General features: G+C 39.0%; 1 protein-coding gene and 1 pseudogene across 1 annotated transcript in view; both read left to right on the forward strand.

Annotated features, from left to right (window-relative positions):
* Positions 1-8047: 8047 nt before the first annotated feature.
* On the forward strand, positions 8048-8964 carry LOC122121073 (annotated as a pseudogene).
* Positions 8965-16066: 7102 nt separating this feature from the next.
* The window catches only part of Hsf2 (heat shock transcription factor 2), a 30212-nt gene continuing 29578 nt past the window's right edge, over positions 16067-16700 (forward strand). Inside the window, exon 1 of the mRNA XM_042666482.1 lies at positions 16067-16250. Within this exon, the coding sequence (XP_042522416.1) occupies positions 16158-16250 (93 nt within the window). The 5' untranslated portion in view covers positions 16067-16157. The remainder of the gene's footprint in view (positions 16251-16700) is intronic.

Genomic DNA, 16700 nt, shown 5'->3' on the forward strand with positions numbered 1-16700 from the left:
TCTGTACAGTATGTTCACAAATAAAATAAAATTAAATTAAAAAAAAAAGAATGGGGTTAAAAAAGGAGATTCAGCTTGGCCATCCCCACCACCTTTATGCAATTTCTTTCTCAGAAAGTCTAACTGCTGCCTATTATTCATTCCCCATCCATATCCACATGAAAAAGAAAATTAAAAAGGGTAGGAATGAGTAGGTACAAAGGAAGAAAGATAAAGGAAGGAAGATAAAGGAGGAAAAGAATGAGAGAAGGTAAGGAGAGAGAGAAGAGGAGAGAGGAATGAACTCTAACATTCTCTACACAAGTTAATACATATATTTCCTTGGAAAAGTAAGGTCCTTGATATGGGAATGGTAACTCTGATATTTCAAGAGTCCAAAATTATGTTTTGATCTCCACCCACATATTTTAGAAGGAAGCTTGCCAGTACAGTAATTGTACCTGACCGGAAAACACTTAGGTTTTCTATGGCCTGTTTCTCTGATGCAAACAGACAAACAAGAATCACCAAAGTGAAGGGGAGGAAAATGCAACATGAGTGAGAAAGCTCAAAATAAAAACAAAATGACTCCAGGAACAACAGAGATAATTCATCAAAGAAACAATTTTAGGGTAGAAAAAATAAAGAAAGAAGGAAAGAAAGGAATTACATCCTCCAGGGTTTTTGAGGGGAGATTACATCTGCTACATCTACAGAACAAATAGAAATGAGATCAGGATGTTATTAAATGTAGAAATAAGGAAACAAACTTGCTCTTAGAAATTAAGATATGAACATGAAAAAGGCTTCCAGAATTATAGAACTAAATGACAAGCAACAGAAAAATAAGCACAGATGAATAGATGTTCATCATTATAAACAACAGAATAGAAGAGAGGCGATGAAGATAAATAATGATAGAAGAAATCTACAACCGAGGTGAAAATTTGCAGATTGAAAGAGCTCATTTGTCTCATAAAAACAAGAAGTCACAGGCTGAGCCATCTCATAAAAACAAGAAGTCACAGGCTCACAAACATCTTTCTATGACCTTCCAAATAAAACTGCTTGAGTGGTTTACTCTTACTTGTTATGTTCATTTGTTTTACCATCTTCAATTTTGAGGAGGAGTAAAGGTAGTTGAGACAGACTCACTATGTAGCCCAGGAGGTCCTCAAAGTCTCAATCAATCCTCCTACTTCTATCTCCCATGGGCTATTACTATCAGCATCTACCACTTCTACTCTCTTCTTTCACTTTTTTCTTCTTTCTCCTCCTTTCTCTTTTCATTGGTTCTTCTTCTATACTGCTCACTTTGCCTAAGCTTTGCTATACTACTAATCTGCCATACAATCTGCATGGATATTTAATATTTAATGGTTTGAATGTTAAGGAAAGAGAATATCAGAAATCAGCTCATTGCTTGAACATAGCTGTTATTGTAAACAAATTCAATTTATTAAATATTATAACTATATACTAATACTACATTTGTTTTCTAAGATCTCTGATTATGGTTTTGTTTGTCAGACATGGGACTTGAACTCTGGGCTTAGGCTCTGTCCCTGCACTCTTCAGCTCAAGGTGAGTGCTCTACAACTTGAGCCACAGCGCCACTTCCGGTTTTCTAGTGGTTTATTGGAGATAAGAGTCTCACAGACTTTCCTGCCCGGGCTGGCTCAGATCTCAGCCCCCTGAGTAGCTAGGATTACAGGTGTGAGCCACGGCGCCCGGCTCAGATTATGTATTTTTAATTTAAGAAAATAACTTTTTTTCTAGTGGAGTTTAAACTCAGAACCTTATATTTGGTAGTCATACACTTCTATTTCTTTTTTATTTAGTTATTTTTACAAGCTTTCCCTCCCCCCCCCCCAGGGGAGGAAGAGTCCTGGCCAGTCTCAGACATGGATCCTCCTCCCTAGGCTAAGTTTACAGCTGTGAAACATCACACCCAGCTTATTTGTTGAGATAAGAATCATTCTAACTTTTTTCTCTGGCTGGCCTGGAACCACCATATTCACCTCCCTAGGAACTTGGATTACTCACGTCACCATGCTCAGTCATTAAGAAAATAACTTTTTTTTATAAAATATTTAAAGAATTGTGAACTTTAAGAATATTCCAGGATGCTATTTGTTTAAGTACATGGAAGCCATATGCCGGGGTTGGGAAGTGGCTCAGTGGTAGAGCGCTTGCCTTGCATGCATGAGGCTCTGGGTTCAATTCTTCAGCACCACATAAGCAGAAAAAGCCCGAAGTGGCACTGTGGCTCGTGTGGTAGAACGCTAGCCCTGAGCTGAAGAGCTTGAGGGACAGTGCCCAGGCCCAGAGTTCAAGCCACACAACCGACAGAAAAAAAAAAAAAAAGAAGCCATCTGCCTTTAACATCATCTAGATATATTTTTTTCAAAACCATGCCTTTCAATAGAAGCATTTGCTGTGCATTCATGTTTTATCATTACTTACTAAATGTCTGATTATAAGGAAGGGGAGAAAATACTGATGTGGGAAACAACTCGATATGCAATTTGGATGCATTCAATTCTAGTTCTTGGAGAGTAAAAATTAAGAAAATAATCATTTTAACACCATTTAGGCATTCTGAAAATGAGTCAGGTTCCTTATTTTTGCAAAAGACCAGTTGGTCTTTTTCTGTATGCATTATAGGTCACAGGAGAACACGGTCTGAACAGAAGAGGGCGCTGCAGGCACAGTGTACCCAGTGAACGTCAGCAAAACTACATTGAACTCTTGGACCTATTCGTATTTATCCAAATCTTTGCACCTATTGACTAAATTACTGAGAAATTTATTCATCTTCAAAAGTAGTATGAAAATATCAAACTACCTTTAATGTAGTACGTTTTGTGCATAGTGTTAGGACAAATGCTATGTTATTTTGTCTATGTTGAAAAATACTTTGCAAACATTAATGTCAAATATTTCAACTATAAATTCTTGAAATTCCTTTTGTGATTCATTTTATGAGTATCATCAGCAAAGATAGATTATAAGCAAAGATAGAAAGGGAGGTAAAACAAATCATCTATTTTTTTTTAAATGCTGAGTGACCTTGTTTAAGAAGGGACATTCTTTTCATTCTTCTTTGCCACTCCCTTTTCTATACTCCATGTTTTCTCACGTTATGTATTTTCTTTCTTTTGTATTTCTTTGTCATTCTTTTTTTCATATCAACAACTTTCTCTCCAAATGTATCCACTTTGTTTTACTTTTACAATATCAGTTGTTCCACTCATATTTTATTTCAACTTTGTTTTAAAATAATTTCTTCCCTTTTTTCTTGTTCGTCTTTTTGTCTTTCTGTTGACATATTTCTCTCCTTCAGTAATCTAAGTCAACTTTTACTTTTTTCTATTTGTTAACATTTATTGAGAAAGCAATATCTTTAGCACTTCTTTAAAACAGAAACTGCAATATTTTTGCCCGTGTCTATAAATTTGGTCACTGTAAGGACTTAGGTAATAATTACAGCATTCAAGACATATTAGGTAACATGGTGTGGGTGCAGTGTAGCAAAAAGAAATGAATCAGGTAGCTAAAGTTAAGGTAGCTTATAATAAGAAATAAACATAAATAATTATGAAGGTATTATCATGTCAGTATACTATAAGAAAAGAAGCTATTTTCTCTTGGAATATGGTGTCAACATGAAGTGTTTATAAAGAGGCATAGGTATCAATAATAAAGAGAACATGATAAATGTACTAAGGCACAAAGGAGTGTGTTGAAGCAAGAGGTAGGTGTAAATATGCTTAGAAACGTGTGCATTATCTGTCATATTAAGAGGATATTCTTCTGCAGTATTCTTATTAGATACTGCCTTTTGGTAAAACTGTATTCCTGACCTATAGACTTCATGAGAAAGATGGAAAATCACATTCTTCATCCTTCCTTTAGCTCTCCTTTGTAAAATGAGATTTTAAAATAACACCTAATCCTCAGGGATTTACTGAGAATTAAATAACTTTAAGTATAAAGTACTTATGACTATTCCTGGAACATATTAAATGCTATAAAGATGTTTCTTATTCTGGATTTTATTGTTATGCTAAAACTCATTTGGAATGGGTTTATGGAGTCTGTTCTTTCCACAAAGACTTGTCTAATTTTGAATCTACTATTTCATTCTACTGTGTGTAAGGTATTTTTTATTATTTCAAGGTTATTTTGTAGTATAGGGAAAAATTAATTCAAAATGAATTAATTCTTTATTTTTTAATTGTGAAAATACTGTACAGAGGGGCTATAATTACATGGGCAAGGTAATGAGTACATTTCTTATCAAGCATTGTTGTCTCCTCCTTTGTTTCTCTTTCCCATCCCTTCCCATCTTCTCCCCCCTCCCACTTCCCCATTCGCCCCCACTATGGCCAAAGTTGTAAAGTTCGTTTTTCGACATAACGTCTTGTACATCTCTTTGTTGCAATGTGTCCACCTGTATCCCTATTTAAACAATTTGTTTTTTCCCTTCCCCTCCACAAAGTATAAAAACATCAAATACAGTGAAAACAGGGTTATATCATGGGGGAGGGACATGCAAATCAAGAAAAAAAATCATCTTATAAATATATTAGAAACAATAGCAAGAAAGAAAAAACATTTGAGTCCTTATTATCTGACCCTTTCTGCTTGTCTCAGACATATACTAGTAATTGCATATAAGGGAAACCATGGGATCTATGTTTCTTTGGGCCTGGATTACTTAATATAATTTTTTCCAAGTCTTTCCATTTCCTAACAAATGGAGCAATGTCATTCTTTCTGATGAGGCATAGAATTCCATTGTGTATATACACCACATTTTCTTGATCCATTCATCTACTGAGGGGCATCTGGGTTGGTTCCATATCTTAGCTATGGTAAACAATGCTGCAATAAGCATAGTCGTGTTGGTAGCTTTAGTATGGTCTTGTTTGTGATCATTTGGGTAAATGCCCAAAAGTGGGATTGCTGGATCACAGAGGAGCTAAAAGTGGGATTGCTGGGTCCTACAGGAGCTCTATGTGGAGTTTTTGAGGAAACTCCATACTACCTTCCTAAGTGGTTGAACAAGTTTACACTCCTACCAACAATGTAGTAAGGTTCCCTTCTGTCCACATCCCCTCTAGCATCTGTTGTTATTAGAGTTCTTGATTATAGCCATTCTAACTGGGGTGAAGTGGTATCTCAATGTTGTTTTGATTTGCATTTCTTTTATGGCTAGGGAGGTTGAACCTTTCTTCATGTGTCTATTGGCCAGCCTTCTTTCCTCTTTAGAGAAGTTTCTCTTTAAGTCTTTAGCCCACTTATTTGTTGGGCAGTTGTTTCTTTGAGGATTTGTTGTTGGGGATTTAATTTTTTGAGTTCCAGGTATATTTTAGATACGAGACCCTTGTCTGTTGTATGGCTAGTGAAGATCTTCTCCCAATCCACGGGCTTTCTATTGATCTTGCTAGCTATGTCCTTTGCCATGCAGAAGCTCTGAAATTTCATGCAATCCCAGTTGTCCAACCTTTCTTTGATTTGTTGTATTTCTGGGTCTCTATTAAGAAAATTTCAGGGGGGTGGGAGATGGGAAGGGATGGGAAGGAGAAACAAAAGAGGAGGCAACAATGCTTGATAAGAAATGTACTCATTATCTTGCCCATGTAATTGTAACCACTCTGTACAGTATTTTCACAATGAAAAAAGAAAATTTCAGCCTGTGCCAAGGAGACCTAGGGTTTCTCCTATTCCATCCTGTAATGTTTTCAGGGTGTCTGCTTTGACTCCGAGGTCTTTGATCCATTTGGAGTTGATTTTGGTACAGGGTGATATGTAAGGATCTAGCTTTAGTTTTCTACAAGTAGTTAACCAATTTTACCAGCACCCTTTACTGAAGAGGCTGTCATTCTTCCATTCTGTTTTTTGTTGTTTTTTTTTTTTAGCTTCCTTACCGAAAGTTAGGTGGCTATAGGCCTGTGGGTTCATTTCTGGATTTTCAATTCTATTCCACTGGTCTTGAGGTCTGTTTTTGTGCCAGTACCAAGCTGTTTTGATTACTATGGCTTTGTAGTAGACTTTGAAATTTGGTATTGATATTCCTCCAGCATTGTTCTTTCTGTTAAGGATCGTTTTTGCTATTTGGGGTCTTTTATTGTTCCATATGAATTTTTGGATTGCCTCCTCTATTTCTGGGAAGAACGACGTTGGAATATTGATAGGTATTGCATTGAATTTGTAGATAGCTTTGGGAAGTATTGCCATTTTCAGGGTGTTGATCTTTCCAATCCAGGAACATGGGAGGTTTTGCCACTTTCTAAGTTCTGTTTTGATTTCCTTTTTCAGGTTTTTAAAGTTTTCATCATAGAGGTCCTTCACTTCTTCGGTTAAGTTAATTACTAGGTATTTTATTTTTTGTGGGGCTATTCCAATGGAGTTGCTTTCCTGATTTCAGCCATGCTTTTCTCATTGTTGGCATACAGAAAAGCCATTGATTTTTGAGGGTTAATTTTATACCCTGCTACTTTGCCAAAGTTTCTAATCAGCTTGAGTAATTTAGGAGTGGAGTCTGTGGGATTCAAAATGAATTAATTCTTGCAATTTTTATAATCACATGAGGTTTTGTAAATGGTTACAGTTCCTAGGAATCTTCAGCCTTACTGTTAATTAATAATAATAGATCTAAGATTCAAATATATTTATATATATATATATATCATACCTTAGTATATACCCTTTCTTTTATAACATCCTCAATAGATTAAGTAAATTACAAGAATATGCATAAATGTAAGCAGAACAATTATAGAATAAGCACATGAACTAAAACTAAGAAAAATTAAAAGGAATATTTCTAGAGGTTCTAGAAATACTATCTAATATCTCAACTTTGACTATTTTAAAAGATTAGGATCTTCTTAGTTGAATACTCTTCAACATAATATTGTCATTCTTCAGTGGTGAAACAAATACTTTTTACAAATACTATGGGATCTTGGAAAGGGTTTATTATTGAGAAAATCATAGTTCCTAACAAAGATGAGCATTCAATTTCTGTTTTGTTCCCATGAATAAACTATTTCATTAGTTCATGAGCCAGATTCGTTTCTTTTTATCTTAGTTAAATATGTAGTAAATCTTTTTTTGCTGTTCCATTTTAAACAAATGTTTATTGAGTACTCATAATGTTGCAGGTACATTGCAAGAATTTTGGAGTATATCAGTGAAAAAAAAAACAATCCCTGTTTTAGGGGAAATAAAACCCAATGGGATTGGGGCATGTGGTGTGGGAAGAGAAATCTCGTGGAAAAGATGGTTGTTAAACCAAGTGTAGAAAGAGAGGGAGAGAATTCAGCTCTGAGGAAATCTAAGGAAATGTATTCCCAGCAGAGGAAGCTGTCAGCACCAAGCCTCTAAAGAAAATGCTGCTGACATGCTTGACAGGACCAGAGTCATAGGACCTGACCTGGGCTGGGGATGAGGTAAGGTGCACAGTATGGAAACACAGATCAGACAGGACCTGAAAGGGATTGAAAGGATTTTGACTTTTACTTGGAGATGAAAGCGCTATAGAATTACCACACAGGCAATGTGTTCTGAGATATATTAGTAATTAAAAATAATTTACATAATTAGTATAATAAAATTCTCATCTAATCATGGTAAAGGATAATTCAAAAGTAGGAGTCAGGGAAAGGAGCAAAAGTATTTAATATTCAAAACATCAGCAGTCAACTTTTTCTCAAGTAGCAAAGATTTAGTACATGTTCATTAAGCCTTTTATAGCTACTGACAAGTATCATGCAGATATTTAATATAGGCTGTTCAGCTAAGGCTTACAATAATAATACCTGGATGTGTCATTAATAAGTATTAGTTATTAAAGTATTAGTTAATAAGGTTAGTTATATAAGTATTAGTTATTAAAAATATTGACCATTTAAATGTGTTTATTACTTTATTCCACCATTGTTAGTAAACTGTCTTAGTAAAATACTTTGAAGTACATTGCAGGCAGTCTACTGGAGAGGCTGTGGGTCAGAGTGAGGGTGAGGGCTCTGTGGTTCTGCTGCTGCCTCCCAGCTTCATGAGCTGCACCAGAATGATCCAGGATTTGGACCCAGGCCCTCTGACAAGTTCAGTCATGCCAATGGATATGGCCATGAGGTTTTGCCTGGCTCATTCGCCACCTCTGAAGAGTTTCTTGGGCCCTTACAATGACTTTCAACGAAAAGATTTTGTGAATAAATTGAAGCCTTTGAAATCATGTCTCAACCTCAGACAAGAAGCCAAATCACAGAAAGAATGGAAACACGCACACAACCAAGCCAAGAAGCAGGTTGTATTTGCCGACTCCAAGGGCCTATCTCTCACTGCAGTCCATGTTTTCTCTGACCTTCCAGAAGAACCTGCATGGGACCTCCAGTTTGATCTCTTGGACCTTAATGATATCACCTCTGGTTTAAAAATCCATGAGGAGAAAACCCTGATTTTAGATTTTCTTCAGCCTTCAACTGATTATGTAAATTTCCAGAATCATTTTCAGAAGAGCCTTGTCTGTCTGGAGAATTGCTCTTTGCAAGAATGAACAGTGACTGGGACAATCAAAGTGAAAAACATGAGCTTTGAAAAGAAGGTTCAGGTCTGCATTACGTTTGACTCTGGAAAAGCTATACGGATGTGGACTGTGTCTACATGAAGAATGTGTACGGCAGCTCAGATAGCGACACCTTCTCCTTTACCATTGACTTACCCTCTATCATCCCAATTGAGGAGAAAATGGAGTTCTGCATTTCATATCAAGCTAATGAGCAAGTCTTCTGGGACAACAACCAGGGCCAGAATTACAGAATTGTTCATGTACAGTGGAAACCAGATAGGGTGCAGACACAGATGGCATCCCAGGACTGTGCATTCAACCAGATGCCCCCCCAGACTGAGTTGGAGTCAACCATCTTTGGCAGTCCGAGGTGGAGATTGGAGAATTTGGCCTCTTTTCGATGAATTAAGCAACCTAGTGACTGATCTTGACCTGTGGTAGTCCTCATGCAATTTTATATCTGTATTGCTCAATATTAGGAAGCCTTTGCTACTTTCTACTGAGAGGTTTAGGTTTGAACCTTCCGAGCCTGGCAACAGAAAAATAGGAGCCACTTGAAAAGTTAGTGTTGGTATCCAGGCAGATAATTCTACTCATCATTTTGTTCTAGATGATCAAGTAACTGCCTGAGAACTATTACTGTTTAAGTAATCTTTTTTTTTCTTTCCAGTGCCCTTCCCGTCTTCCCTCTCGGTTACTAGCTTTCACATTGAGCAAGAAAAAGTTGAAGAAGGACAGTTGATGGTGATGGAAAGCTGTGTTAATGGTGTGAGGAAGAGTGTGTGAAAGATGCAAATAGCTCTGAGGCTTGAGTCAGAGTAGGAGTGGAGGTCTGAACATTTAATTGTTGGTGAAACTGTAAGGTTATATTTGTGTTTTGAAGTTGGGTTTACAACTATTTCTCCTGGAGAAATAACTCAGAAGAGAGGGAAGAGGTCTATTCTATGTATGCTTGTGGAGAAAAGCCAAATAAACTTTTAGGATATTGGATGGTGTTTGGGGAAGATGAACTATAATTTTGGAGACTCAAGACCTTAAGGTCTTTCTGTTTAATCATGGTCTGTTTTTAAAAAAAAAAAAAAAGTCACGGTTTGGGACAAGTTTAACTGAAGCTGTCTTTGAAGTCCTAATATGACAAATGACTTTGTGATCAAGGCATTGTACTTAGGTTCTTAGTATAGAATGTTATAGCTAACTAGTCATGCCATTTCTAGTGGCTAACAGCACACAGGAATCCACATATGTCAAAGATGGTTCTTCACAAGGGTCTGATTAAACCAAAAATAATGTAGTTGTTTAACCCAATATCTTGTAACGCATGAGTTTCTGACCTTACACAAAGGCCCACTCATTGGCATTGTTCCTAGAGTACTGCTCTACCTTCAAGATAGTTGTCAGTGAACACAACTCACATCCTTCATATTGAAGGTGACTCATCTTCCTGTCATGCTTTTTCGATATAATGTTTGAAGTGAGGACTGACATTAAGATTCTCAATACCAGAATCCAGTACCTTGCACATAGAAGGAGGTCTATTTTGTTGCCTGTTTTTGTGTTGTTTTACTTTCCTTTGAAGTTAAATGCTGCTGCTCTTTTATATATATATATATTTTTATTTATATTTATATTTAAAGAAAGGATGTGAATTCTTTTTTTGGGTGTGAATTCTTTTCATGTGTGCATAAATCCATTCAGGAAGATCTTGAGGACTGGAGTCCTGAAATGTTTGATTCATCCTTGTGCATGTCTATTGAGAAATGTTAAGAGAATGCAGTTAATTTCTTCTATGCTGGAAAAGTGCCATTGGAGTAACTCAGCTATGACTGTATTTGAGCTTTTACTAGTGTCCATGATTTTTCTACTGCAAATATTTCAGTTTCTTCTAGCTATCCTTTAGGAGCTTCTCACTTTAGGAACAAATGTGTTTGATAGAAAAAAAAAAAAAGTGAATTGCAGTTGGGTTGGGGGGATGACCAGAGCTTATGGCGTAGTTGAGATCATGAACATATGGAGCAGACATTAGCTGTCTTCGCTGCAGGGTTTACGGTAATAACAGTGTGCAACTGAGAAAAAGTGAACAGGTAAAACCAGAGTGAGGAAGAAATAGAGGCTGGCTTCAGGCCATATAGGGGTAGATGGCCAGCAGCTTCAATCACAGAATTCAGTGAGTATGGTAAACTCTTCAGTTTAGGCCCACAATGATGCCTAAGACCAAGAAGCCAAAGAATAGCTGGAATGCTACCTTGTTCACCTAGCATGTTAGTGTGGGAGGCTGCCACAGCCTAGCACTTAGCACACCACCAGACCACTCACAGTTTTGGAGGCAACCAGTAGAAAATCAAGGTGTTGGTAAGGATAGTTTCCTCTGAGGCCTGTCTTCTTGGCTTTCAAATTCTGTCTTCTCTCTGGGCCCTCACATAGTCACTCGATCTGTGTATTATCTGTCTCCTAATATCAGTCATACTATATTGAGTCCACTCACATGCCCTCATTTATCCTAATGATATCTTAAAGTGCCTGTTCCACAGGTTTAGTCACCTTCTGAAGTACCAAGGGAGTAAGATTTCGACATCTATGAATTCTGAGGGGCTATAAATTAGCACATAACACCTACTATCAAGTCCCATGTGATCTATCTGTGCAAACAATACTCTAGGGCTGAGGTGCTCAATTACCTAATAAGGCTCTAGGGTGAGTAGAAGAACCCAAAACATTTTGATGTCTGTGTGGCTGTAGAAGTGGGGCTAAAATTCTGTGTTCATTGTCGACACTGGTATTATAAAAATTACTAACATAGTCATGGAAAACATTTATTGTACTTTTTTATACTTAGTAAAATAGTTTTAATTTTCATCTGGTCTCCAAAAGCCTTAGTCTGCCTGTGACCTAATGAAGCAAGTGGGTGGTTATGAGAGGCCTGATTGCATTTTGCATGGTAATCGTACTACAGAAAACAATGAAGATGCCAAGTTATAGACTTGAGAGGTGGGAAGAGAGACGGAAGGAAAAGCTACTCCTTTGCATTGGGATCCCAGGTACCCAATTCCGGACATATCAAACATGAGACTTGGGAAACAAGGTTTCCTTTGGATTCCTTGAGGACCACTGTACGTTAAATCCTAAACAAAGTCATGGAAAAAGTCAAAGTGGAAGTGTTCTAAATGTACTGATTGCGAACCTGAGAGAATCTGATCAAAATTCTCTCCATCTCCTTTACCTTTCTTTTTTCTCACAGCTGAGTAAGACTACAGAGAAAGTTGCTGAAAATTGTATATTGACCCACAGAATTTAATTGGTCTCAAAGCAGTACAGAATGTAGCTTCAGCTTTCAGTGCTCCAAAAGTCACAAATAATAACATTTATTTTCCAGGTGTTGCATTAATGTTTCATGAAAATACTAGAGAATAAATGCGTTTCCTTTCATTCCTAGTCAATGGTAACATCTCTATTGAGCACCAAATATTAGATTCTTTTGTCAAGTTTAAACATTTCATATTGCCATGGAAGCATTATGCTGATCTTATTGGTTGCTAGGAACTTCATTGACTTGATGCATATGTAATATTTTTCTGTTGGCTTAAATGTAGGGCTTTAAAATCAGTATAACCTTCTTTTCACATGCTGGTACCATAATGGAAAATATAGATTTATCATGTAATTTATACATGAAAATCTGTACTCACTATTCATAGAATAGAACCTGCATTTACCATTCCTAGAAATAACAGCACCATTAAGGGCTTGTATTTAGCTGAGCATAGGTTGGCTCATGCCTATAATCCTAGCTACTCAGGAGGCTGAGATCTGAGGATCATGGTTCGAAGCCAACCCAGGCAGGAAAGTCTCCATGATACTCTCATCTTCAATTAACCATTCAAAAAGTGGTGCTGTGGCTCAAGTGGGAGAGCACTATCCTTGTGCACAAAGAGGCTCAAGGACAGCACCCAGGCTTATAACTGACAAAGCTTTATTACTGACAAAAAATAAGAGAGAAAGAAATTGTGGCACAATTTCTAAAAAAAATGATACTAAGTTTAATAAGCTGTAGTGTACAAGCCCATATATTTGAAGCATTTTCCTGTTGACTTCAAATTGTCGAGATCCACATTGTTTTTCTTATCATCATCCCTCTGCTCTGCTTTGTGGCTTTGAATATCCTGATTAGCCAAGCCTTAAAGGAGGATACCCAGTTTCCTCTTATTCACCAGAGAGCTGGTGAAGTGCCTCTACTGGAATCTTTCCATTCTGTTGTGAGAAAGCTAAAGCTGCATTAAAATGTTTGGATACTCTGTCAATACTGGTCACTACAAAGTATGTTTCTGAGATAAGAAAGCACCTGTATAACAGCAATAACTGGCAGAGACTGCAGATGTGGTCAACAATCTTCCCTGTTTGTCTGGGTTTAAGAGAGCCCTTGGAGCATAGGGCTTTTAGTACTAAAAATGAAAGAAAATGTGTAAATTTGGACTCTTCACCCATAATTAGGTGACTAACTGGATTCTAGAAAATTTATCACAAATGGAGATTTAATACAGCTACAACACAATCCTGATTTTTCCTGTAGAAATTCTTTTGACTAGTATGTGCTACATCCAAGTAGTAACTCTTGTTTGGCCTTCTTGACAAAGTTTTAGGAAATGAACTTTTCACAGTCTTCTCACTAGTTCTGAAATATCTAACCAGCCATGCGCAAGCATTTTGACACTGTCACTAGCTGTGAAGGCATAAATGACCTCAAACTTGGCCTTCTGTAACAGTCCATTAACATCTAGCATTTCCAGAATTCATATATTTGATTAGTAATAATAATTTATCATCTACATGCCTCTCAAGGCAGCTATTCTTAAGCTTTCCTTCTTTCCACTCTCTTCTTTGGAAAATAAAAATGTTTATACTGACAGAGACTTAGTTAATTGAAAGGGAGAGTACACTTTAATTCTAAGAATTTTTAAGAACTGAAATTGTTTTTAGCAAGCATTTATTGAACAATTCCCATATAAGTGGCAACATGTTTAGTGCTAAGGATACCCATTTTAAAAAAAAAAAGCAGTTTTCCAGCTGAGAAATAAATGGGCAACTACAGCAGAATAAATATTATGAAGGTCATATTCCATAAGCTATAAGAGCACATGAGAGGAAATTAATCAAGATCTGAGAGTCATGGAAGATTAAACAGATGGCTAGCATCTATTTGTTGATGTATTTAATAATTTATTCAACAAATAATGTTTGAAAATTTAATGTATACCAGGCACTGGTAACCATTGTAAATGAATGAATATAAATGTCTTTATATTGAAGTTTTCATAATCCAGTACCAAAGGGCATATCAATGAAAAATCACAACTTGATGTTGTAAGTGCTAATGGCCATCAAGAAACATTTGACAAATGAGATGAGTTCTAGCCAGTGACTCAGTACACCTGTAATACTACCCACTTAAGAGGTTGAGATCTGGGATGGTGGATTGAAGACAGCCTGTACAGGAAACTTTTTGAGAACTAAATCTCCAATAACCACCAAAAAGCCCAGAAATGGAGCTGTGGCTTAAATGGTAGATTGCTAGCCTTGGGCAATAAAGCTCAGGGACAGCAGATTTTTGTTTGTTTTTGTAGGTCCCAGGAACTGTCCCTGAGCTATTGTGCTCAAGGCTAGTGCTCTACTTAAGCCACAACTTCACTTCCAGCTTTTCGTGGTTAAGGGTCTCATGGACTTTTCTGCTGTGGTTGGCTTTGAACAGTAATCCTCAGATCTCAGACTCCTGAATAGCTTAGATCGTAGGTGTGACCCACTAGCACCCACCTGAGTGTCAAGATTTTTAGACAACGATTGGAACTGTAGATGGCATTATATTACTGAATGTTTTTTATGCAGTCTTAAGCAATTTTGACTTACTTGGGAAATATAGAACACAAGTGAACTGTTTCAAGTTAGGAAGTGATAATTATCGGCTTTGAACTTTAGAAAGGTATCTGTAAAACTGTGGGGTGAATGACAGGAAGAAGAAACTGATTTTATCTTCATCTTGTGAGGTAACTGTAGCAGGCATTATATAAAATTATAAATTAATTTTGTATATTTTATGTAACATACATTACATATATATGTTACCTATATTATATACATATATGTATATAGTATACATATATAATGTATACATACAATAACATAATATACATACATTATATGTATATAATACATATAATTGTATATATTCTATGTAATATTACATAGAATATATAAAATTATATAATACAAAACATATAAAAATTAAAAAAGGTTTCAAATCACTTTCACAGATATCATAGTTTAAGCCATTCATAATAGGTGACAAGATATTGTTATTCCGAACGAATGAAATGGAAAAAAAGTCACTGATTAAGGAATTGCTCCAAAGGACAGAGTACTAGCTGAGCCTAAATTTCTATTTACTACTTGTTCACTTTCCACCCCTACTACTAACAACCTGTCTGTAGCTTATATGCAGGTACAATGTAATTCATCAAAACAGTGTCACTTGGACGAATTCTTTTTCCCCCCACATTTTTATTGTAAAGATACTGTACAGAGAGGTCACAGTTACATGAGTAAGGCAATGAGTCCATTTCCTATGGAGCATTGTTACCCGCTCCTTTGTTTTTCCCCTACCATCCCTCCCTCCCCCACCTCCCCAACTCTCAACCTGCATCCTTGTTTCAGCATTTTGTTATTTTCCTTCCCCTCCCCAAAATAGAAAAAAAAATGTATATGCAAGATGCAGGGCACCGGATTCGAACTCTTTTATGCTGGGCCTAGATAGAGCAGGTGCCTGATGTCCGAATTCTGACTTTAAAACAGCATTACATGATTGTGTTTCCTAGGATGCTTCCTAAGTTTATGTGTTTAGTACCGTTATTTAAACCAGCTTGGATAAGTACATGTCAAAGGAACCGTTTTCTCCCCGTGAAAATGTAAAGGGAAGGTTAATTTTAGATCGGGTTCAACTCGGGACCTGGCACGTCCTGTTCGCAGGCTGCTCCCATCCCCCACCCGGCCCAAGTCATGTATCCCGGCTCTGGACTGGCACAGGTCGAACTTCTGACTCCACAGGCTCCGCGAGGCTCGGCATAGCCGCCTCCCCACCGCCCCAAAACCCGAGGCGGTTTCCACGCGAACCAACCAAACCCCGTCTCCTAGGTCTCGGGAGCACAGGTCCCCCGCTCCCGCGGAGGTTTCCGTGCAAAAGACGAAAGAGAAGACAGCGTCTCTTTCTGCTCCCACCCCTCTACGCCAGCAGCACCCAATCGCTTTTCTACTTGAGAAGGTTGACGCCTGTGATTGGGCAAGAGCGGGGGGAGCGGCGCGGAAGGACCGTTCCTGGGTGGAGCCCAGACACTTGTCCGTCAGGCGCAGTCACTGGGCTTCCAGGCTTGGCGGCGCCGCCGACCCGGCGGCGAGGGGGCGGGGCCCGGTTCTGCTGCGCCTGCGCGGTGGGCGTTCTCCGGAGCAGCTATTGCTGCCGCCGCCGCCGCCGCCGCCTCCTCCTCCGCTCCCACAGCCGATCCTCTCGGCCGCCGCGTTCGGGGGTAGAATCTGGAATCCCTGTTCCTCGGTAACAATGAAGCACAGTTCGAATGTGCCGGCTTTCCTCAGCAAGCTGTGGACCCTGGTGGAGGAGACGCACACCAATGAGTTCATCACCTGGAGCCAGGTACGCTCGGGGCAGAGGCGGCCTCGGAGCTCCTCCGGACCGAACGAGCCCCCTCGGCTCTCCGGCTCCTCTCGGGGCCGCTCGTCTCGCGGCCTGGACGGCCCGACGCTGTGCCGGGCGTGCGGCGCGCGGCCTGGGCCCGAGTCCTCGCGGGAGCGGGGGGTGGGGGGAGGGGAGGACCCCTGTATTGTCTGCGCGGGGAGCCGCGCGGGGAGGGGGGGAACCCCGGTATTGTCCGCGCGGGGAGGGAGGGGGAGGCGGCGGCGGCGGCGGCCGCCGGGCCCGGCGCAGGCCGCGGGGGAGGGGCGGGGGCGGGTGGGGGAGGGGCGACCTCCTAACGGTTCCGCGAGGACGGAGCTCAGAACCGACCCCGGCCCAGCCCCGGGGTCCACGGAGCCCGGGCGGGGGAAAGGCCGCCGGGCCTCGGCCAGTGCCTGGTGCGGGCGCCCC

This window comes from Dipodomys spectabilis, unplaced genomic scaffold (genome assembly GCF_019054845.1).
Source record: "Dipodomys spectabilis isolate Male_0828 unplaced genomic scaffold, ASM1905484v1 ptg000001l, whole genome shotgun sequence".
Lineage (NCBI taxonomy): Eukaryota > Metazoa > Chordata > Mammalia > Rodentia > Heteromyidae > Dipodomys > Dipodomys spectabilis.